The sequence below is a fragment of the Xiphophorus couchianus genome, chromosome 7, assembly GCF_001444195.1.
Source record: "Xiphophorus couchianus chromosome 7, X_couchianus-1.0, whole genome shotgun sequence".
NCBI lineage: Eukaryota > Metazoa > Chordata > Actinopteri > Cyprinodontiformes > Poeciliidae > Xiphophorus > Xiphophorus couchianus.
In genome coordinates, this window is record NC_040234.1 from 8,178,440 (window position 1) to 8,203,469 (window position 25,030).

Below are 25,030 nucleotides of genomic sequence, written 5' to 3' on the forward strand. Positions count from 1 at the left end.
TTTCTTTTTTTTAAAACAGTATTTACAAGTTAAAATCAATCCACATCTTCATTCAGCTCCAGGGCAGGGATACCAGAGTGTGTGTTGCATAGATTGCACAGGAGATGAAAAGTTGGAGAGAAAGAAAAGATACAGAAAGATCTTAAACATCCGATTATGGGGGGGGGAACAAAACACTGCATCATAATAACACAATGTGCTTCAGTCACATTTTTCACCCACGACAAAAGAACAATCTAAAGGAAAGTGAAGCTAGAAAACAAAACTTGTGTTTGCAGAGAAGGCGAGATGCAAAACGTTCTGAATTTTGGCAAAAATCTGAGAGTAAATGAAATTTTGATGAATGTCAGATCAACTGTAGTGTATAAAATGTGCATAATGTGCTGATTGCCAGCTGTAGGTTCACCAATCATCACTATTTTTGTCAGGTAGTCAAAAGAGAAAACAGACAATAAAATAAACATAAAGCTTTTTTTTTTTCTTAATCTTTGATGTCTGAATTTGACGGAAAAAAGTCAACATAAATTAACTTTTTATGCTAATTTAAACATTAACATAAATGTCTTTGTCCTTCTTTCAAGGACAAAGAAGCTTTGATTGAATTCGGCATATCTTGTTTCTTAATTTTTTTTGCTTTATTTTGTCGTTTATTATTAGACATACGCGCTGTGCTGAACAAAGGTGTGTTTACAGATCGGGAAGACATTAAAGCCCCTGGAAGGACATGTTCGCTCATCAAATACCTCCTTCTATGTTCACGTCTTTTATAATGTGTTTAAATGAGACAGTTATATGTTTAAAAAAAAACGTGGGAAATGACTCAGGGAGTGTATACAAAGTTCATAAAGGTAACTCGAATTATAACAAAAGAAGATAAAAAAAAAATCATACAAGCCTGGTTGTTAATGTCAAACCTCAAAATAAAAGTTGGCACTCTCTAAAAAAATAAAAAAAGAGGTTAAAGTATGGATGGATGATTACTGAGGGTAGATGTGGGAGCTGAGGGTTTTTCAGGCGATTGTATTTGGTGTCCGTGAATGCATCAAAGAGAAGGAAGGTCAGTGACTGGAATCGCTCGAGAAGCGAGAAACTACGGCCTGAATCCACCAAGACTCTTTACGACCGTGTCTAAAATCGGATCCAAATGGTAAAAAATAAAAAAATAAAATCTCGAGTTTAAAAGGAGGAACCTGACGAGGCCACCGAGGAGCGAGGCGATGGATGGCAGTGGGAAAACCTTTACATGTAAAGAGAAACATTCAGTGGAGAACCTGCTCGTCTCCACACACTCCTGCAGGTAAAGGGGACGACATCTGTGACAGAAGCTCATCAGTGCTGCACCAAACACGATTAAACTTACATTTCATTAAACCTGGCCTGAACCAGCATGCAGAAACCCTTTTCAATAAAAAACTGCGGGCTGGTATGAAATGGGTCTAGAAAGTCAGTAGAAAAGTGGCGCACAAATGTAATAAAAGATATGGCTTTAACAAGATGAAAAAGCTTTTTTCTTTTCTTTCCTTTCTTAAAGGTAGGAGAGATGAAAACGTCCCAAAAAAAAATTTTTTTTCAGAGAAAAAGGCTTTACAGGCAGTTTTTCTCTGCTGCTCGGAGTTTGGAGAAAGAGAGAAAGCTAGTATGTGCAAAGAAACGCGTCCCACAGTAAAGAGACGAGAAGAAGTGATCGTATCAATCTGTTCTCGAGAGGTTCTCCATCATTTAAAATAGAGATGCAACGAGAATTTTCAGCTCAATAGTCCCCAAAAAGTCACCAGCCAATTAGAAACGTTTTTGTTTGTTTTTTTTTAACTGAAAGCTAGACATTTTCAGTATAGAGTAAAGCTGGGAAGTAGAAAGATGTAAGAAGCTATTAGCTAGCTAACTAGGGCTGCAGCAGAGAGAGCAAGACTTAAGGCAAAAAACGTCATGGCGAAAACAAGCTGTTATCCATTTGAGCCTTCAACCGCAATCAAATGAAGAGTTTTAGAAATCTCAGAGTTTCTAAGAATCTACATACATATGCAATTAAACACTGCAGACTGCAGCTGTAGCGCTGCTAGCATGCTAACTGTAATAATTGTTAATAAAAAGATAGAAAAGACATTTTTAAAGCGCCTTTACAGCATCTGCTCTGTCACACAGTCACCTCTAAACCTTGTGCAGCTAATTATATTAGAAGGATTGAGAAAATATTTCAAATCATACTTGTCTTTTTTTTTTTCTAGTCTATCAAAACTGATCCGCAAGAGACAAAACTGATATGACAGACTCCACAAAATCCAGAGATGAGAAATCAGCCCCAAAATTCAGATCGCTGCATCTCTATAATAAAAGTGCAGAAAATAAACTGTCAAGTAAATGAAGGGAGAACTTGGCAAAAGCTTCCAACACTGAACTGCAACTCAATTCAACCTTCGATGCTATAAGAAAGAAACAAAACAAAGCAAACCAAAAAAACCCCGCTGATCACAACTGGCTTCCTCACACACACGTTTAGATCTGCTACCTACCAACAAACTGAAGAAACAGTGGCTATGACACTAATTAAATCAATGTTAGTGTTTAAAACAAAAAAAAAAAAAAAACCAACATATATAGCAGCATGTTAATTTATGAGACAAAAACGTTCAGTCTGGCCTTTCATCAAGACACAAAGCAAAAATGTTAAAAACTGAATAGATGGCTTCTTGAACCCTCAATTTGTCACTCACTTATTAAAAACAAAGAACTGAGAAGAGTGAATGCCTCAAGGGATTTTTTTAAACTAACTGCAAGTCAATTTAAAACTCTTAAAATAACAAAAAAATAAAATTTAAATAAAAAAGCGACTTCACACAGTGCGGTCTTTTCTGTCCCCGGCTGCTTTATGGCGACGGACTGATGAGTCAGTAATGGCCTGAAGAACTGGCGTCACCTTTGGAAAGGAGTCATTCATCAAAAAATAAACTTACACAATGGCACATGCCTACACCCACATGCTGCTGATATGTCAAGTAAATGGTGCAAATTAAAAGAAAAAAATAAATCATACATAAAAATGGCATTTAATTACCTAACACTTTCCAGGACGTTCTGTAATTCCTTTACAGAAAAGAAAAAGAAAAACTCCCCCTCTTTTTTTTCCACCAGTTTTTAGCTATCGTTTCAAAACAATTAACTCTGATGATGTCACCAAGTCTGACCTGGTCTTTCCTTGACCAGGTCCTACACAGAAGATTAAACGCTCTGATGAAAGCTAAGACGGGCTTGATGTACAAATATTGATTTTTTTTTAATATATATATATTTATACTTTCAATGTTTTCCCGCCAAGAAATATTTGGTGTTCTGTTTCCGTCTTGTTGTCTGTGCTACCTGAGAGCACGCTTCCTAACGAAAACATAAGGAGTGTGAACTAGCACCAGTATGTGCACCTACTTCCTTTACGATACCACGCCGTGGTGGGTTTATTTACAAGCTCCCAAATCTCAAGTGTTTAGCGAGACTTAATGTGCACAGAATGTAAATATAACCCATGATATGCACAAGCTCTTCTGTTAAAACAACAATTCCAGTCCTTTAGGTTTCCTATGCTAATTTTGGTAGAAAAATGCCACCGTTTTCCTCCTGTTTTTCTGTCTGCACCATTGCAGACTAATATTTCAGTGACAGAAAGTCTCAGTGCGCAAGTCTGGTGAAGGAAGAAATACGTTTTACAGCTTCAAATGAATAAAAAATAAAGACGAGAAAATCCAGGAGTCAAGTTTCAAAGGGTTTGTGTTTACCAATCTACTCCTCGGCCTTCTGGCTCCGAGGGAAAGGTAAAGTGACGGCGTGCTCTTGAGCCATGGCTGCCAGCTCTTTGAGGAACTCGCAGAAAATGACGGCGCAGTAGACGGCGTTTTTCACCCGCAGTGCCTCGGCTTGCTTCTCCAGCCCGGACGAGCCGCTGCCACCCCGGAACAAGGTGCTGTGCAGCGATTGGCCGCCGTCCCGGACGTGAGCGAGCGCCAGCTGAGCGGCGTGCCGAGCCCGCGTGGGGCTGTTGGTGTGTCGGAGGATCAGGTCTCCAAGCGACGGCTTTCGGCTTTTTACTGGGAAGTAGGAATGTCACAAGAAAATGTCATTGCAACGTTTCTAAATGTTTCTCCTAATAAAAGTTGGATTTATTTTCGGCAGTTTGAATAGCATTCTGATCATTTGAGAACAAAATATTGACCTCGAGTTGCTTAAATAGTAGATTTTTTTTTTGCAAGTTCCACAAATCGCAAAACACAGAACTGAAATTGACGTTCATTTGTAAGAATGCGATTTAAAGTCATTTCCATATTTTGCATTTGTATGAACATAGTACAGCTCTGTTTTTAAAACCTGCAATTCTTGCATTGCCAGACCTTTATTATTACCTTTATGTCGTTTGAAAAAAATTTTAAATCGACATTTTAATGAGACACAGTTAATTAAAATTCTAATTCAAAAATATTTCATTAACCTTAAAGGGAAATTAAATAACGGACCAGACGTCCAGTTCAACCCAAGTCTGAAATTGTCTAAAACCCAAAGAGGAGTGAAATGTCCTCACTCAGTAACTCAAAAACAAAAATACTGAGAAGTAACAGGTTACAGTATAATGCTTTAGGATATTTTCTGTTTTAAATTATTAAAACTTAAAGCAAGTCTGGTACCTGTTTTTAAAAGTAAACACTACTAATTCAGTTTCATGACATTCAAAACACAGTGCAAAGTTTATAAAGCAAATAAATCGCTTTTCCTGTTGGTTTTGTCACAATATGAGTGACTGGAACTGCATTAAAAACTATTAACTGAATTATCAACAAGTCATATCAAAACAGAGAACAAACAAGCTAGCACTAGCCAAACACTCTGCAGAAGAAGCAGATTATTGATAAGTGAGTGGCCATGTCTAGTCAAATGTGTCTTTAGAAACATGGAAGAAAATATTTGTCACCATCAAGAAAAACAGATGCAGAGTACTCAATGTCACTGGTGGGTGAATTAACAAAAGCAGAATTAAAAAATCTCTACTGAGTTGGTATTGGGAACAAAAAAACACAAACAAAAGACGACGCAACCTAAAAATGTTTGTTTGAAAATAAAATGTTTCTAAGTAAATGAGAATACAAAGAACTTTAATCTGAAGTGTGATGATTCATTTTAACCTGAATGAACCAAACCGTTCTTCTTTCAGAAGAGCTCAGTCCCACACGTCTCCAGTTCGCTTTCTGTACTCACCTAGTGAATCAGAGCGCCGCAGTGGGGGAACTGCAGCAGCCATGTCGGTCCAGTCCACTTTCCCTCGAGCCACCAGGTACTGCTGGGCTTTCCTCAGCATGGCAGGGAAGTCTTCGTGAGAAGCTGCAAAAGCCTCAATGCGGTTCTTCACAGAACCTAAAACCTGAGGACAGAAACAGAACAGAGAGCCTGAGCTGAAATGGATTCTCGAAATTTTATTTTGGTTGGTATTGTTTATAGATGTCACAATATGCCCAAACCGGTAGGCTACGATTGGAGTCTTGAATCCAATCAAAGTAGGAACAGAGAGAAACGTCTACAAATTTTAATTAGAAGAAAATATGAGGGTGTAGTTGGACAACAATCCCTGGAAAGAATCTTATCTGAAGAACAAACCGATCTTCATTCAGTCAGGATTGCACAGAGCTGGGGTTCGGTTGAAGATAGTAGGAGTTGGCGTACCTGGATCAGCGACTTGACGCTGGGCTGGAAGACCATGTTGGTGTTGAGCAGGAAGGAGCGTAGGAGGGGCTGAGGATAACAGGCCAACTGGGCTACGATGCCAGTTAGCAGGATGTTGACGTACAGCGAGTTTTGGAGCATGTTCTCCAGCTTGGCAAACAGAACCATCATGAATGGGCCTGCACAGAGGAGAACAAAAAAAGAAAACCAGAAACAAAAGGTTTTGAGTTAGAATGCGTGTTAAATTGTTCTTCCACTTATGGTTTCTGATTATAAAAACAAACTAGAGTTTTTTAATTCAGGTGAACATCTTGGGGATTCACTGACTATTGCGTGAACAGGAGGATGAACAGAAGCAAAGAGGATTCTGTGCAATCTGTTGGCTTCTGTAGCTGGGCAACCCTTTACGACGCTGTCTTAAAGCAGACGCGTATTTTCTCAGTGTGTATTCTGTTTCAGTAAGTAGCCTTTTCTGCCTCTGAATGCTGTGGAGATGCTTTTTATTTTTCAAAGATGGAGAAATTGATCAGGTCTGATGGAAGATGGGTGGTGCTAAACATGGAGGAAAATAAGATTTGCAGATGTAAAAACATATTCGAGAGGTATCAATACTTTTGCTGGAACTAGAAGGAATTTTATGCAACACTAGCTGTGTTTCAATCAACTTATTTTATTTGCACTTTGAAGTATCGCATTAGAAAAGGTTGACGGAGAGGTAAAATTCAAAATGACTTCCTCATTTGGCAAATCGTTTCTCACATAGGGAACTTTCCCATCCACTGGTGAGTCTCTGTGCCTTACAAGAGGCACACAATTCAGAAAAATGTGTAAAAAAATCCAAACCTCAAGCTGCTCGGAAATGTGTGGTCAATGCTGGTTTGTCACTTCTACATCTAGTTTATTACAGCCATGTGTAGCGTCAACATCTGACAAAATTACACTTTGTGTAGCCTGGTTCCAAATCAGGAGACGGAAACACACGTAATTAGCTCTTTTTTTCTTTTTACAAAATTTTTAGAGTTCTCTTAAAAACTTTGCATTACATTTGGATGGAAATTGGATGAAAACATATTAGCCACTGATGAACTTTGAATGGATAATTATTGGCTTAGATTCCAAAGAAAGAACAAACACTGATTGACATATACTGAGAAAAACATGATTAAGATGAAGCTTAATTTGGGGGATTTTCTATTAATTTTACCCATAGACTGAAAAAATGACTAGGTGCAGCTTGCTAACAAGTTTAATAGAAACCAAGGGGAATTGCTCTTATTTAACAATGCACTCTATCAGACCGATGAACACCACCACCTCATAGACGGTTAAATAAACCTGTTGCGACAATGATACTTATTCAGTTCTCATCAGATTGTTGAAATGAGGAAAAGCTTTCATCTGAAGGTGAGTCATGCTAGTGTTTGCGGCTCATAGATTTGCTACAGAGGCTTGCAAAACTATTCACGCGCCTTTACTTTTTCTCTTTTTGTCACAGTAATACCTCAGACTTTACTGTCTTATTAGCATTTAATTCTTTAGACCAAACCAAAAAAATTCACATAAAAACGTGGCATTTGTTTGTATCTGGTAATTCAGGTGTAGATCTGGGAAGGAAAGCAAAAAACAAACTCTCAATTTAACAGTATGTTCTGGCCTCTGCCGACGTTTATGAAATATTGATCATTTTTACAGAACTTTGAGTTTGAGTTGGTTAGTCTCATAAAATCTTAGTTATTGTTATACTGGGACAAAGGAGAATGGATATTTTGCAAGTAACTGTAAATGCCTCTTAAATGCTACTTTAGTTTGCTTCTATATTTTTTTACTGTAAAATCATTGATAAATGATTTATAATTAAACATACCATGTTAAGAAAGTGTACACAGATGAAGATAAACAATACCAAGGGGGAAGCAATATTATTAGAAGGGGAAAAACATATTTGGTAATAAAGACAGACAGCTAAAGTGTTTTCTAGCCTAAAATCTGCTCAGATTTAAGTTATAAAAATACAACTAAGAACATTACTTGCCACAGAATAATTTACCAGTGTATGGCTGCGAGGCAGGCTGGTTAAGCGGTCTAGCAGGACTGCAGACTCCCACCTCGGACCCCTCCCCTTTGACATCACGAGTCAGTTTCGCGTTCAGGGCGGTGGAAAGCTGTTCGTCCTCCTGCTGCTCGGTGGACAGCGATTCTGCAGCGGCGTCAGACTGCAGGGAGGCGGCTTGGCTTCGCTCCTTCACCCGGTCCTCCAGCTCCCGCAGCTCCTGGGTGAAGGCCTCGATGCTGATGCCCTGACCGTTGGCGTCTCCGGGGAGCTGCTGGGGGTCGTCCGGCGCCTGTTCCAGAAGTTCTTCGATGAGCCGCTCCACGGATTGTTGCAACTGTTGGTTGGTTTCTGGGAGATCTGAGGATATGCTGTGCTGCCCTGAGATGGCCAGCGGTTTGGTATCCGGGGCAGGAAACTGTAGAGATTTCACGTCGCTGCTGTTCCTGTAGCTGAAAATCGACTGGGGGACGGCGGCGTGACTGTGGGAGGAGTAAGAGATGGGAGAACCGTTCTGGTTGGCGTTCTCATCCAAGAACTGCTGCTCCCCCAAGTCTCTTTTGACTTTTTTCACTTCTAGTCCTCTATCCCGGCTGTCCGAACAACCGTCCGCCTGCGCGATTGTCCCGTTATACATCGGCTGGTAACTAACAGTGATGGTGGACGTGGAAATGTGCTGACTTGGGGAGGAGGTGGAGTGTGAAGCCGACAGAGCGGAGGCAGCAGACGAAGAGGGGACGAGCGGCGGCACCGGTTTAGGAAGCAGTTCCTCCGTTTGAAGGGTGCGCTTCTTGGAGCGGGGCGTGAGACTGATGCAGTTGTTTTTGCCTATTGTGACGTCCCACTCACCGCTATCCCGGTCCGAACTGCTCCACTCTGACCGCGCCGCCGCCACAACGGCAGCCCTCTGCTGGCCCAGAGGAGTGCCACCACTTCCTCCATGCTGGAAGGAGAAATGCTCTGGGAACATGGCTATGGAGGCGTTGGAGGTGGGGGGAGGTGGAGGCGGAGGGGCTGCGTTCGGGGAAGGGTTTTCTCCGTCGTAAGGCGCGGACCAATCACGGCAGGACCAGGCGCAATGCTCGATTTCCCGACGCGCGTCCTTGAGGTACTCCAGGTACCCCGCGTCCCACTCCAGACACTCTGTGAGGGTTTGCTGCTGGTGCATGGGACTGTCCGGGGACAGAGCGTGGGACCCGGATGGACCAGGGTGCAGCGGATCCACGGCGGGAAGGTTAGATGAGCCCCCTCCTCCCGATCCGCCGCCGCTGCTCTGCTGCCACGTGAAGAACGACAAGCGGGACGGGGTGCTGGGTCTGGGTGGAGCTGGAGCTTCAGTGCTTGGATTGTTCATGACTGTGGATGACACAAGAAACCCCAAAAACATTCACATCAATTGAAAAATATTATCTTTAAAAGAACAAACTCCAACTTGCCAAAATCTGAAGCTAGAGTTTGGGTGTCCAGGCAAATTTTTTTTTTTCTATTTTGTTCCTGATGTTTCATGACATAAATCAGTCATTACCAGGGAATCTGCAGGTCAAATTTAAGACCTTTTTAACCGTTTACATAATGAATGAAATTTAAGACTGGCATCATAGAAGAATTTTGGCAGAATTTGCCAAAAGTTTTTGCACGTAGCTTCGCATAGGTTGGAAACAGAATGAGTAAATGGCAAAGCGAACGTCGTCAAGGCAACTGATGAAAAATTTACACTGTACCCATGACAGACACAAAAAAGCTAACAAGATTTGCAGCTCATTAGCGGTAGCCTAATCCTCCTTGAGTCACAGAATACAATGGAGACGCCTGCGTACGACTCAAACTTTTGCCTGACAGAAAAATCCAGCAAGAAAAAAAAAACTCGATACAATATATGTAAAATATGAGTTTAAATAGTCCTGTCATGACAAAATAGAAGACCTGTGATTAACGTATTTAAGCCTTATATATTTTTTATGAATTTAAGACAACTTAATGCCTTAATTTTAGATGCACAAAATACTTTTTAAGTCCTTTTAAGGATGTGCAGACACCCTGCATTTGTGTATGACAGAATCTTAACCTTTAAACCAACCCTTACAGACTACTTCACTCTGTCAAGGTAACAACCACTTTATTAAACTGTAATTTAGTTCCTTTGCAACCAATCCCGGTGAAACAGATCCAAATCGCTTTCCTCTTTCCTTTTCCCCATATGGTCGTCGTTCACCTTTGCCCCAGAATGGATTGTCGTCGTCGCGATCGGTGGAGCTCGATGAGTTCAGCCGACAGCACTCCGGGATCAGCGACAGGAACTTGTTCGCCGACTTTCCGTACATGTCCGTCTCCCTGATGGCACGACGCTGACTCAGCATTATATGGGTGCAGGGCAGGAGATACCTGGGAGAAAAACGGACATGGAGTTTTGATAAGTTTTTTTTATTATTATTATTATTATTATTTCTTAGTCTACACACTGAAAATACACAATACCCCCTGAAAGTTTTTATCATATATTTATATTTATATATATTTGACATATTTTTGCAAAGGTAGCTCATAATTGTGAAGTAAAATAAAAAGGATGAATGGTTTTCTAGAGTTTTTATACATAAAAATCTGAAAATGTGACACGCATTTGTAGTTTCTCAAACTTTACTCTGACACAAATAAAAATCCATTGAAGCCACTTCCTTTCCAAAGTCAAGTATTATTGAACAGTCCAAAGAGTTGTGAAGGCTTTAGAAGTTTGTTAGAGGTTATGAAATAAACAGCACGATAAAACCAGAGGAACAAAGTACACAGGTCAGGAATAAAGTTGTGGAAAAGTTTCAAACCAGCAACTTTGGGCTTGTCAATCGCATAAAAAACATTAAAGTTTATGATCGTAACATGAAAAGAAAACTGAGAAAACTAAGGGGTGTAAATGCTTTTGCAAAGTGCTGTATGTAGACTTCAGCAAGTCCATTTCTTGTTCTTATAAAAATCTACATATATATGTATATATGGTTATAACCACACTTTCCAAGGTCCTATCAACCATTCTATTTATGATAACAGACTGGTTACAGAGAAGAGAAAGATGCTCTGTAAGCACTATGAGGAAACATTTCTTCACTGAGCTGAATAATTTCACACTGCTCATAAGACTGTCGCTGCGTATGATTTGTTAAATCTTTATTCCATTTTAAGCTGCAGACACAGCACTGAAGTTAGCATGTGACTCACACCTGCTGATTTGGTGGAAAACTAAAGGGCTAGTTCCCTATATTTTTTTAAGGAACCTTAACTGCATTTTATCATCTTAAGTTCAAAATTTATGTTACTGACACCATGTTTTAGTAAAACATATTTCTTATGTATGCAGCTTTTACTCTTTCATTAGAAAACACTAAAAGGTTCTCTGCTAGAAAAGCACAATACCTAGAGAAGTTGAGCCTGGACTGAATTTTTGAGAAATCATTTCTTTCACCTTTCTTTCCATCTGTGACTTCTGAATCATAAAATGTTTTCTGCTCATATAAGAGAATTCACCCACAGTATCAACGCTCGGGAAAACTCGGGAAATACCTGAGAACAAGCTGCAGCATGATGTCCTCACAATGCAGGGACAGGAGAGTCCTGAACAGACTCAAGGAGACCATGCAAAGCTGCAACAATAAAGAAACTGATGAGCAGTCATACACAGGAGATCCATTCTTTTTTGTTTTACACTATTACAGCAGAAAAGTTTTAAAAAATTCTGACTAAAACTTTAAAATAATGTTTAATAAACGTATCCAACCTCTGTAGACACCAGACTTGCTTTAGCTTTTAAATAAATAACTCTGACACTCATGCAGGATGATGAAATCATATCCCATTAATAGTTTCCCAACCAGCCCATTGATCTAAATATTTCTTTTCTAGCCCAGAACTTGTGAGTCGGTGCGAGCATTTCAACTGAGATACATTTCTGAATATAAACATCCAACACAAAAGTAGGTTCTTGCAGCAAACACGAAGAGATTTAGTTTTCCTTTTTCGTTGTTGTTCTCATAGCCCAGAAGCTTCGCTTTTCTGCTGTCAGATTTTGCCCTCAGCCCACTCAGCGCCCACACAACCGTGTTCATTTTAAAGCCTCGAGGCTCTTTCATAAACAGATGCACATGTATACAGACCCTTGAATTGCTGCTTATGCGCGTGAGCAGCGTGTCCAGGATGGTGTCATTGTCATGGCGATGCAGCAGGATGAAGCGCAGGAAGGTTTTGAGGAGCGATGTTTCCGTTATGCTGCGCAAGAAAAGATCCAGGTAGGCGGTGCTGGCGATCATCTCGTCCACCGACGACTGCAGACACAGGCACGCGCAAAAACGCAGTTTAAAGAGGAACAATGTGACGAATCTTCCCGCCGAGGAGAATTTAGCAGAGGACAATTTCTTCGGTGGGAAGTAATTACTGATTCATCGTCTGACTCATCAACACCAATTGAAGAAAATTAAATTCTAAACCTCCACGTTTTTTGCCAGTTCATCTCAAAACACAAGAACATCAGCGAGTCGTTAAACAAAGTGGAAAGAATGTGGATTTCATCTCTCCTAAATGTTCCGGACTCCAGCAGGCAGACTTTAAAAACATTACACAAAACTATTTCTAAACCAGAAACAGAGTTCAGTTTCCAACCTTGTGCAGGGCGGGGCCCATGACGGGGACGAGGAAGCCGTTGTGGAGGTAATCCAGGAGCTGAGAGCGGACCAGGGGGTGTGCCACCTGCACCACGGCATTGCAGAACTCCAAGGAGTTCATGAAAAGCACGAGAGACGACACGCCCATCCAGTCCTCCCGCCGCAGCGAATGCCAGTCGTCTCCACGGACCTCGATTTTCCTGGGCAGAGAGGAGTAGAGGGCGCTGAGCCCCGTCGCCAACACCTGCAGGAACGCAGAGAGATTCAGGTTAATAATCGATTACGAGTTAGTTTGAACGGAAGAAGCTTGAAAACTTCTGGTTACTAAACCATTTATAAACCAAAACAATACAAACAATTACTCAAAAAAAATTAGGAAATAATGCTTAATGTTACATAAAATTAATATATCACTTGCAGGGACATCCATGCGCATTTCAAAGTACAGAACGGAGCTCATTGTCACTGCGTTTTCAGAGTCACAGTCTCTCATTAAACTCAATTTGTAATTACTGTCCTTTTATGTCTGCCAGCAAAGGGGCTGCGATTTGCTCAGGCAATTTTTAAAAATGATGAGCTACTTTCATCTGTACAGTTTGCCTTTTTGTTCACCTTTCCCACTGAAGTTGATGCACAAAAAAAACAAAAAACTATTAGCTGCGGCAACTCCAGGTCAAATAGTCTGCAGACGACTGTAGCTAACTAGACGAGTGTTGAAAAGTGTGTTGCTCATAATTACTTTGTGATTTAATTGGATTTTACTTAATTACTTCTTCTCACGGGGTCAGGTTGGTTTAGGTAACTTTCTGTTAACAGCATTTTGTTGTTGAAGTGTCAAAACAAAAGTAAAAACAGAAGAAATTTGTAAGAAGAAAAACCCTTTCTCAGCACTTAGGTTGAACCACAGTACTAATGCAGGACATGTGATTTCAGTGAACTGTAAAGATAATGAATTTTAATCATATATATCAATTTTTATGATTTAGTGATACTTTCTGAAATTAAATCAGATCAAAATATGGGGAAAAATAATCCTCTGTTTAGACAAAATAATTAAAGCTATTTGTATTAATATGTCCTAGGTAAGATCATAGTGTGTGTGTGTATATTTATTTAATTTTTTGAACACACACCAAGCCGTCTACATCCTGTCAATAACAGCGTATATGCATATTCATGTCTTAAAGTAGGCCTTGAATGAGTAAAAGTGGTATTACGTGAAACACAAATTCTATATTGCATCATAAATGTTGAGTGACAACTTGTAAAACATAAATGTTAAACCTGTGTATGAACACTTTATGCTTCTGGATCATTTAACATTTTTAAACCAATTAAATTTTAAAACTCAAACTATGATGTCAGAGAAATACAAACAATAAATATCTAGAAACATTAGTTCACTTTGAGAAATTACAAAAAAATGATGTCTAGAAGAGGAGAAAAGGCCAGTTATGGATGCAGAGGGAAGGTGCTGCAATGACTCGATAACAGACATCTCCTTTGAAAATGGCATGCAAAGCTGAAAGTAATGGGTTAGCACGCAAAGACAGAAAAAAACAGCGCAAGTCAGGCGTTGGGTCCTCCATGTTTCCTCCACTGGACCTTTCCAGAAGTAAGTAGGTCATCTTGAAACTGCTGGGAGGACAGTGAGCAGAAATAGCTGAGCCAGCTCACTGCCACCAAAGTTCACAGAAAAAGTCAAAAGATGGAAGTAGTGACCACTCCTCTGAATCTGGCATAAAAGCGCCACACTGTTTTGATTCTACAGGGAAGGTTTATCTCACAATGGCTTACCACAATTTAGAATAACTGCCCTGAAAAGTAAACATGCAAATTCTCACTGAAAAAAATCATTAGGACTTTAGCAACTCTTTATTCTCATCTGGTGGCAGCTAAAGGGAATTGCAAGAAGGTGTGCAGATTTTTTTGTTAGCTGATTTTTTTAAAAAGTAAATATTTTAATAATAAATCAGCTGAATCTGCCTTTTTTAGTGGTAAACTCCAAAATAGTGCCATATCCTAAACTGATTTCTTATCCAGAAATGCTAGAAAAACTGAAGCGTTCACTGAAAAAGATTGACAAAAATCAAACAAAAATACAATAAACCCACATGCACATCATAAGGAACCCTTTTATGAGGTATTCCTCTTAACATGCAAGCGTTTCTTTGAGTGTAGAGACTATTTTGTGAGATGGTCACAGGAAACTACGTGATAGGATGTAGATAAGGGTGGCTGATCTGTCAGAGTGCATAGTCAGTCTGCAGCCATTATCACGCATCATCACTAATGCATTAGAGTTCCAGAGCCCACATCCTCCTCTTTCTGAAGAGCAAGAGTCAGACAGCAAGCCAGGGTCTCGCTTTTGGAGCTGTACTCAGCTGCTATATTAATAAAGAGGTCAGCTTCTCTTCACTATATATCACTTGTGACGCAAGAAGTCAAAATGGCAATATGTTTATCAGGACGATGCTGTATTACATAGTAGAACCTCAGCAAAACCAAAAAAGATATTACCAGTCAGTTTGAAATCATCCATAAAAACACAAACTTCCTCCATATAAGAATTTTGATATTAAGCTTTAATCTTTCTAAATGTTTTGTTTTCTTTGAAAAAAAGAAGCCTGGCACTAAAACAAAAACAAATGTTGAGATTTACCGGGCAGAAATAGGAGTTTTCGGCGATGTGTCGCGCCACTGCCTCGTGACTGGCCGAGGCCGCCATCACCAGCAGCAGCGCGTCTCGGGCCTGCTGGCCAATGGCTCCGTCCCGGTGGATGAACGGCACGAGGAGGGAGAAGATGAGCAGGTTGGTGGAGCCCTGTTGGGCCGGCGCAGCCTGGAACAGCATCTCTAGGACCACCGGCTGCCGGGCCATGGTCACGCAAACCTGTTGTGGATTCAAAAAAGTAAAAAAAAAATTAAACTAATAAAAACACAAAGGTTTCAATGAAGTTCAAAGCAAGCACTTAACAAGAATAAAATATTATAGATGACCAATTATGCTTCCTTGAGGAGGTTAATATAGGTCTATGGGCTACACAAACATGATAATTTTTTGCAAAGTATCATTCTTGGGTTGTGATATTTCAGTCTGTCTGTCTCCTTTCAGAAGATATTTTAGGGCTCTTGTCACTTTAAATCCACATAAGCCACGCCTACCAACTCAACGTTTACACTCGCAGGTGAAAATAGCTGCAAACAGATGTAAAATTATACAACTGAACAGCTTTGAAAAGCATTAGTAGAGCCTCCTGCAGCAAGTGGTTTCTGGACGGCAAGTCAACAGCAAAACACTTGTCTTTTCCAGCAGCTATTGTACGGCGCACACAGCTGTAAAACCAGCCGACTACACATGCTGGAGCTCTGCTTGGGTTGCTAGGTGATGAGTTGGGCTTGGCTGGGGTTGCTGAGTGAGGGACAGTGCCTGCTGATTTGTGACATTACATTCGGGAGGGTTTTTGAAAAGGCTCATTTTCCAGACGCCAAAAAACAACTTATTGCTAAAATACAGCTGTGTGTGTGTGTTTTTTAAGAACTTGATCTATTTTTAGAAGCTGTAGAAACTCAAATGGAGGTAAAACACTTTAATTTGAGCAACAACAAAAAAAAAACCTCAAAAACACAGTTATGAAGTATACCAAAGATTTATTTCTTTGTGTGTACCTGATTAAGCAGCAGTACTAGGCTGTTCTCCAAGGCCGGGGGACAGCCGAGTTCTGGGTCGGCGCATGCTCCCAGCAGCCTCAGCAGGGGGTGGAGAACAGCTGTGTGCTGCAGCAGAGGCTGCTGGGACTGGCCGATGAGCATCTCGAACAGTTTGAGCAGGGCCCCCTGGCTGTCCGGGTCCAGGCCGCGCCAGAGGTGCCATTGAACCAGGCGCTCCAGGATGTTCTCCGTGACGACCAGCTCCAGGATGGGGCCCATGGGCGCCACGCAAGAGCCGCCCTCTGTGCTCTCGGCGGGACGCTCCTCCGCCAGCAGACACAACATCTGGTCGGTGTTGTTTCGCACCGCAGTCAGGTCGTCGCTGGAGGATGACGTTTCTCGCTGGTCCAAAACCCAAGAGACCTGAAGAAAAAAAAAATAAATAAGTTACAAGGATGATATCCTTATAAAGCTCCTTGTATCCTTAAAATCCTTTTTTTAAGACATACAGCTCTTGGATTACTCCAAGTTCAAAAATCACATAAATATGCAACTACAAAACATGCAACATGAAAAAATTTGCAAAATGTGGAAATATTTCCACTAGTCTGTATGTTTAGATTCGGTCCAGCACACTTAAACTGAGTGGATAACTCTTTATTGTGAACAAAAATCAAGGTAAAGAACAAGATTATTATTAAACTTAGAAGTTGACTGCCGAACAGTTAGGCCTTTCAGTTCCTGAAGACAGAAGGAAATGGGATGGACACACCAACAAAACCAAGGACAGCTGCAGTCAAGGCCAACTGAACCACTGAATAGTAAGGTGAATTGCTGCCTTCAACACATTTCCTCTGATTCGAATGCAACTAACCTCCCATTAGAGCAGGCTTCTCAAACTCCAGTCCTCGAGGGCCACTGTCCTGCAGTTTTTAGATGTGCCACAGATACAAAACACTGGAATGAAATGGTTTAATTACCTCCTCCTTGTGTAGATCAGTTCTCCAGAGCCTTGCTAATGACCCAATTATTCTATTCAGGTGTGGTGCAGCAGAGGCACATCTAAAAGTCGCAGGACAGCGGCCCTCGAGGACTGGAGTTTGAGACCCCTGCATTAGAGCTTAATGTGGGTTCTTAATTCTGTTCCAAAAAACCCACAGTCTGCCATATTTTATATGAATCTCTGCTTCAGCACAAATGACTTCATTAACTACTTAGAATGGCATCAGGTGCAACAAAAGTCTGTTAATCACCTATTAAAACATACAGAATATGGGGTTAATAACCTGGATGGAGAATCACAGGTTTGGAGAACACAGTCAGCATTTTAAAATTAAAGACTTTGATACTAAAGTTCTTTCAGTGAGCTAAAAAGAAACAGGCCATTAACTGGTATCAACCTATACTAAGGTTTTAAAATGTTGTAGCTAACATCCTACAACTTTTAGGCTACGTTAACTCGCAAGTGCTGTCAGGGAGCTACTGGTATTTTTGGATGTTAATGGATGAAATTACTAATACATACTATAAGAAGTATTTAACAGCAGTCTGACACAATCATTCAAAGATAGACAATAAAGCAGCATTTGAAGTGTTAAATGTAACAAGAGGTTTCACAACATTATCACAAACAAGTGTGATGTGCAGTCACCATGAGTTGACACAACGACCAGGGTTTGGTTAGCCAACATGACAAGTCGGAACAACTGCGTCAGTGGTGAAGCTGCACATGTGCAGAAACTGAGATGAGTTAACACACAGCCAGCAACCAAACAAACAAAACAGGGCAGATGTTCGCCCACACAACCAACTTATTGTCTTCTCGTTGTAACCACTGCTCACGCCGTCATGTCGGAGGGAGAAGAGATTATTTTTAGAAATTTGCAACATCAGCACCACAGCTACTTCTTCTGAAAACAATTTTTTGTTGAACAAAAAAAGCATCCCGTTGAGAGTCCGGTTGAAAGAGCAAACATCCAACAAAACTGTCTAATGCTGCCTCCAAGCCATTTAACCCATCAGGAGGAGGCAGCGCTGTGGAAGCCGTAACGCTTTTTATCCAGGGACTGGACATGAGCCAATCTGGCTCCTTACATTAGCACTGGCACGGTCCATCTAAAGTGTTAAAATCTACACTTCCTTATTGGTCAGATCCATAAAAGCACTGACAGACTGTAAAATGTATAGCCGTCTTAGCTATACAAATAGACCGACAGTGTCAGTAGCTAGAGGTATGAGCAAACATGCAGTTTGATTAATTAAACAGATAATATAAGCTTGTTATAGTTGTTGATCTATAAATACAATAGTAGAGTGGCAACATCTAACTCTGAACAGGGAATTGAAAACAAGAACTAAATTCAATGTCTGTGTTGCCCTGGGATTAGTGTTTGTACTCAAGATTATCATACAGTGACAATATCACACTGGCCTATGCCTTAGCACAAACTAATGGTGGAACTTAGCTTATGCTAACTAAGTTCCACCATTAATTAAATCTAGTTAATTGCAGCATCTGTAATTAATTAATCGAATTGAATCAGTTAAAGTCCTGCTCATTTAAATAAGCATTTATTGAATTGTATTTAAACAAGCAAATCCTTGAAAATGTACAATATGCATTTGTAAACATATTATTTGGACTTTATTATTTTATTATCTATTTTCCAAACTACTACTTCAGATGTGACCCAGATCATTTCTAATAAAGATGTTTTTTCCCCAATTAGGAGAGTAGATTTAGTGCATAAATTAGCTGAGTAGCAACCACGGCTGCAACCATCAGTAACAGGAAGCCAGTCTTTTCTTTTCACAAATTATATTCACCAAATTAGGTTCAGTCTGGGTTCATTTTTGACTTGTATCTCAAAAATGTCTTCCAGCAAAGTAAATAAACAGAACTGTGAGCGTATGGCGTCACTAAGCAAGCGGCGTCTTCAGCGCACCTGTCTCCAGTGGTTCTCAAACACCATCAGGCAGGTCTCCGGGTCGGCAGTGCACAGGCTGGAGGGGGCGGCGGAGGCGACGGCGCTGCGGCCGGACCGTGGGTTCAACCTGCTAAGCCAGCTCATTCCGAACCCGGCGGGAGGCAGGTGAAAGGTCTCACAGACTCAAACACCAGGGAGGGATGGGGGGGGAAAGAAAACAAAACAAACAAAAAAAAAAAAGCAAAAAGGGAACTTCTGAGTCCAGACACAAAAGCGCCCAGGACAGAAAGCAAGAGCTCAGGAGGGGAACTAAAGGAGAAGATATGGACAAAAATAAAGGAAAAAAGAAAGGGAAGAGGGACGGAGAGGGGAGGGGAGGCGATCCCAATCAGAGAAAAAGGACGACGCTTGAACGAGCTGTCACTGCCAATCAGCCAACTCCAAAGGGAGGGGTGTTGCTGATTTAGAAACTTTGCTTTCTTGTCCTCCCTGTGGACGCTGTCATCCAGTCTGAAGCCAACACCACTCCATAGCCGGTCAGGACGGGTACACCTCTCTGTGAAGACAAACAGAGAAACGACTCCTTACTTTAAATCTACAGCTTTTCTGTACCACAAATTGATGATGAACAAACAACCGCCATAACTAGGGTAATGTAACAATTTGTACTTAACTAGAACTAAAATTCCTTATTATGCACACATTGCTCCATTACATATCTGCAAAAACTGGAACAAAGGATGTCAATAGAATAATTTTTAGTCCATTACAAATTAATTTCTCTGCAAAAACCTAAGAAAATAAATGTCCTAATTTCTATATTGTCAGATTTCTTGCAAGCTGCTCATCAAAAGGAAAAGAAAAAGACAAAAACAATTCAAGTATGTAGAAAAATTACCTTTCCCCCCCCCAACAAATATAAGTAAGCCTCTGCAGTATGCTGTTACCAGGGAAACTGTTTCAGTCCTCTAGTAGAAAAAACTACAAGTCCCGCTCATGTTTACTGTGGAAACTGGGAGGCTACTGGCAAGAGAAGCAAGCAAATAAACAAGTGTTCATGCTTTAAGTGACAAACTCATTTATATTGTTGCATCCTTTCTCTTCACAAGCTTACAATTAAAAAGAAAATGTGATATATATTTCAGATATTTAACAACTTTACATTTAATAATCAATACATGTTAAGTGTAAAAGACAAATCTATTACGTCGGATACCAAATTTGTGTTGTACTTTCAAAGCTTAGTTGTTCAAAGAGTAACAAGTTTAACTATAAAACAAAAGGAAGTAGAACTAAAATAAAACTGCGATTTCCAAATATAAGAAAGCCAGTTCAGTTCACACAAATTTAACCACATCACAAACCAAACTTATTATGAACATTTGGTTACAGGTGAGTTCAGCGCTGCCACCTGCTGCTCCTCCGCCCCGATGCGCAGCAGGACGCTCCGCTGACTCAGCAGCGGCTCTCTCTGCGGAATGAACCGACATGCAGACGGCGGCAGAGATCGCCTCCATCAGATCCTCAGAATGAAGCTTAGACTTAGTTTCCAGATGTTGTCAGTATTTTTATAAGAGCGTAAAGGTGCCAGGTTAGTAGCTTCAATACGCAGGGTGACGCTGATCAGTTGGATGGATAAAAAAGCCCGACATCATGATGGATTGTCGCACATTACTCCAATAGACTTTTTTAAAGAATGTTTTCGTCACTAGTTGCCTTTATTTGACAGCAATCCGACAGGAAGGGGGGAGAGACACATGGGCCAAGTGAACCGAGGATGGCAGTCATACTCCAGTCTGCCACAGTCTACAGTCTCTACATACAGACATCCGCTAGCCTTTGCTGGAATTTTCTCTTTGGTAAATTATTTACATTTTTATACAATCTGAAGCTGTTTGACGAACTTACCTGGTTCATCTTTCATTTTATCGGAAAAACTAGTTTCGTCACGTCATTGCGACTAGTCGACTGGCCCCGTAAAAAGTCATTTCAGAGTAAAGAATCAACTAGTCGACTAGTTGGTGCAAGCCCTAATTTAGCTCCATCAGCACTGACTAGCTTCAATGTCCCTGTTAAAGAAAAGCATAGGCACCATGTGTACGATGTGTTTTCTCAATATGCTTCCATTATGTCCAGAATAACACTTGGTTGCACTTGACTTAATGCAGGAATATCATAGTAAAAGGGGCAGAACACAAACAAGTGTAACATTTTTCATTAGTACAAAATCATGAAAATCATGTGTCCTTTGACTTCACAGTTATGCATGATGCTGTGTCGGGCTATCACAAAAATACACTGAAGTTTGTGGCTGCAACATGGCAACATTTTAAAAAGTTGAAGAGGTCTGAATATACTAAAAAAACATCCTTAATCCATCAAATTGTACATTTAGGAACCCATTTGACTTGTGCTTGAACAAAAGAATCCATTGTAGGAAACCACCCTAATGAGTCAGTAAGCTAATATGTTCGGTGTTACAATAAGAAATGTCATCATTACAAAGATTTGTAACATGCTCCTCATTTCCACATGACATGGATAAATGACTCATGATTTCCACTTGGGATCAGACACAAGAAAAAAGAAAACCTCCATCCAGAACTTTCTTTATTTTCTCTCAGCAGCTACACACAAGTGGTTCTGAAAAGAAGCCAGGTCACTGTTTATCCTTTTGTTTTTCCGTTTAATGATTAACCCCTCCTTATTTTAATAAGGTCAGCATATGAGTTCGTGCAGAGATCTAAGGATATGAATGGGAGGAAAACACACAAAAAAAAACCTCAGGAATACTGTTTGACTAAGATTTGTCCTCAATATTTATGTAAATTCAGTCAGAAAACCTGAAGTACTTTCAACGAAAATACCCTAAGCTCGACATGCAGATTTCAGCGCTGCAGAACACGGAAATTCAAAGTTTCTTTAACTTTCAGGTCACACACAGCATCATAACAGCGCTCATAAAACGAGTTCAAAGTGCAACTGCAGATACCACTGAAGGGAGGCGGCGTTCCTAAAGACCTGAGCCGAATATCAGTGATCAAGCTCACCATTCTTTAGGCTTGAGTATTTCCATCTCTTGTAGCAGATCAAACTCTTAAAATAGGCTAAAAGTCAGGCAAGAAGTTTTGTTTGTTTTTCCAGAGTTGCTGTGATTTCACACAGTGGACAAACTGAAACTGACTCCAGCTTAACCAGTATCCTTCAGGGTTTTTTCGCACCTGGTTGTCTGGTAGACTTGGTTCAATTGAAAAGCAAAAGTTCAACATTTGTTGTATGTTCAGCTGGTGCGGTTCGCTTTCACACTGCACTGTATCAGATGAGCCAAACTAATCGAAAAACCTGTCCACCTCCTCGCCTGTGGTGGCGCTGCACCAAGAACCACTGAAGGAAGCAACGTGAAAACCTCTGAAGAAGACGCTGAGCGCAACTTCCTTCTTCACCAAATGTAAACAAAAACTTGAGTGGCATCAGATTTTAGCTGTGGTAAGATTTCTCTTTTGTCTAAAAAAGACCACAAGCCACTTCTTCCGCTAGCGCCAGACTTGTGTTTGTTTTGGTAATACTGACCCAGAATGCCTTGTGCTGTAGTCCGCTTGCTTCCTGCTTTTTGACCAAACCGAGACCGTCACAGTCTTCTCCTGTTGCACTAGGGATACACGATATAATCTGCACTAACATCGGCATCGTCCGATATTATTTAACATATTGGTAATGATCGAATAAATAAAACTGAGCGAACAAAAATATTTATTTTGATGCCTTTGTAATTGCAGAAGGTTAGTCATGTGTTGAAGTGCAGGATTGTGGGGAGAAGCAGTGATGTAGTCAGCGGTGTATTGCTTTCTGTCAAGGTGCCGAAAGAGTAGTGAAATGTAATGTGTATAATATCGGTAAATATCGGTTATTGGCCATAAGAAATATATTAGTATTGGATATCGACACTGGGCCAAATTTCCATAAGCGCATCCCTATTTTGTACCTCTAAGCCTATACCAGTCTTCACAGATAACATCAGAGTCTGTTGTGACTGGAAAGACACCAACAGATGTCATTTCAATTGATTAAACCATTTAGGAGTAACATTTCATTTGTTTAAAACGTTTATCTAAATTGCAGTTTACCACATATGGCAGCTGACTGCACCAACACACTTCCTGCAACATGATCCAAAAACAAAATTTGACAGCCAGCTTTAAAAACTGCTTTTAAGGTTTTCTTATAAACAACAACCAGGGTGTGAACTTTGTTTATGTCGATATAAAATACATCATCGGAGTACTGGTGTGCGAAAGTGAAACTTGAGATGCCAACAGCTGTATAGAAAGACGGTAGACAGGAAAATGTTGGGTAAATGCAATCAATACCATCATTATATCTAATCGGAGACGAAAGGGAGACGCACATCATCCGTCTGCTATAGACATTCAGCATTAAAGTTGTGAGAAATACTTTCTACACATTTGCACTTCCTCAAAGGGTGACATGTGCAAACATTGTTATCTAAATATCAGATAAGAATTTTAAAAAAGTGGCCAAATAAACCACCAGATAAAGCTATGCACACATGTACAGATAAAATCTTCTCAACAGTGTTTGCAATTTTACCCACTACTTATCTGTCAAGAAACAGGTTAACGGGTTAATGCAAGTGACTGTGAATTATATGTCAGCTGGGACTCTAACCATCACACTTTTATGAGCAAGGCAGACTCATATTTGATGGGAGACCAAAAGCATAAAAGTAGTAATACTAGGCAGACTTTTGGGTAGAAACGGAGAAGTCTCAGAAAATGAAATCTTTTCTACCTACTCCTTTACTCTTTTATTTTTTAACAGTGGTTGCATATTTTATATGTGAAACATAAAAACCCAAGAAAAGTCCACTTTACTTTGATTCACCGTGGGTTTTATCAGGTGAGATGACAGAATGGTTACTGTTTAGCCCCAGAGTTTAGAGATAACAGCCAGAGGAATGTGTCCGAGTCAATTAAACTAAGGAGGCAGGAGTTCAAAGGTTGAATCTTTCCTAATGCTTTTACATCATATGTTCGTGTCAGTCACTGCCTTTGACTGACACTTAACGCTGCCTTTCTGATTAACACTTTCATTTTTGTATTTCTTTTTTTTAGACCTGTCATTCTGCATTTCAGTTTAACCAGCCCGCAGAGGCGTTTTCACCGGGCGAAGTCGGAAAAACAACAATCGATGCAATTCAATTTCGAAACGATGTCGCGACCTAGTTTACACTGTCCAATATGAACTTATTCTATCTCAAAAGCCCTGTATTAAACACACCTGACCAGGGAAAGCCAACACACTCACACGCGTAAATCAAGAAAGCAACACCAAGAATGCGCACCTTGTTTACGTGCAGGAGTCTCGGCAGCTGTAGAAAGAGGAGCAGATTTCCTCGGATAGCTTAGCTGCCAGCTAGCTGCCTGCTAACGCCTAGCCGTTGATCAATTCCACAATGTCAGAGCAACGAACGGCCGACGGACACGAACGCAGCGCAGAGACAACCGGCGGACTGCTCCACACCGACCCGGCGACGCTAACAAACTAACCACTCCTTCTTCGGGGCAGCTGCGCATCCTGCCAGCGACAGATAAACATCCCATTTGATGATTTCTCAAACACTCTTCCCTCTCCCGCAGCCATCTTACTTTTACTCCTCCCACACGGCTTCACTGAGTCACAGCGACGCTGCTCGCAGCTGCATGGTAGGTATGGAGGGTTTGGAGGGGCAAAAACCCGAACCGGTTCCGATAAATGTACACTGTGTACTAATATTTGTGACATTATGGAGGTGCAATGCTGCCACTCTAGGAAAAGAAAACTGGTCATTTTGTAGTGTAGACATATTTTTTGTTTCAACAGTAGACCGCAATATATTTCTATGTTATATTTCATTGTTATAACTCGATAACATTGAAATAGCAACTCGCTTGGGCTTGTTGCTGAAGGTTTTGGACCTAAAGAAGCTTAAATAATTTTAACCATCCCAGTCATCTCTTAGTAAAAGTCAACTGATTCTATTTGTGAGCACTATGCTTGATTAT

General features: G+C 40.6%; 2 protein-coding genes across 2 annotated transcripts in view; one reads left to right on the plus strand and one right to left on the minus strand.

Annotated features, from left to right (window-relative positions):
• Nucleotides 1-24,654, minus strand: fhip1b (FHF complex subunit HOOK interacting protein 1B). Its single transcript, XM_028022699.1, has 12 exons — nt 24,331-24,654; nt 18,987-19,524; nt 16,060-16,464; nt 15,053-15,283; nt 12,389-12,634; nt 11,887-12,054; nt 11,297-11,376; nt 9,957-10,126; nt 7,742-9,100; nt 5,695-5,873; nt 5,233-5,395; nt 1-4,073 (listed from the first exon to the last, which is right to left on the minus strand). The coding sequence occupies exons 2-12, from the start codon at nt 19,110-19,112 to the stop codon at nt 3,769-3,771; spliced, it is 3,432 nt and encodes a 1,143-aa protein (XP_027878500.1). The 5' UTR covers nt 19,113-19,524; nt 24,331-24,654; the 3' UTR covers nt 1-3,768.
• cnga4 (cyclic nucleotide gated channel subunit alpha 4) overlaps nt 24,560-25,030 on the plus strand; it is a 10,563-nt gene continuing 10,092 nt past the window's right edge. The window contains exon 1 of the mRNA XM_028022700.1: nt 24,560-24,691. The gene's annotated coding sequence lies outside the window, so the exon portion shown is untranslated. The remainder of the gene's footprint in view (nt 24,692-25,030) is intronic.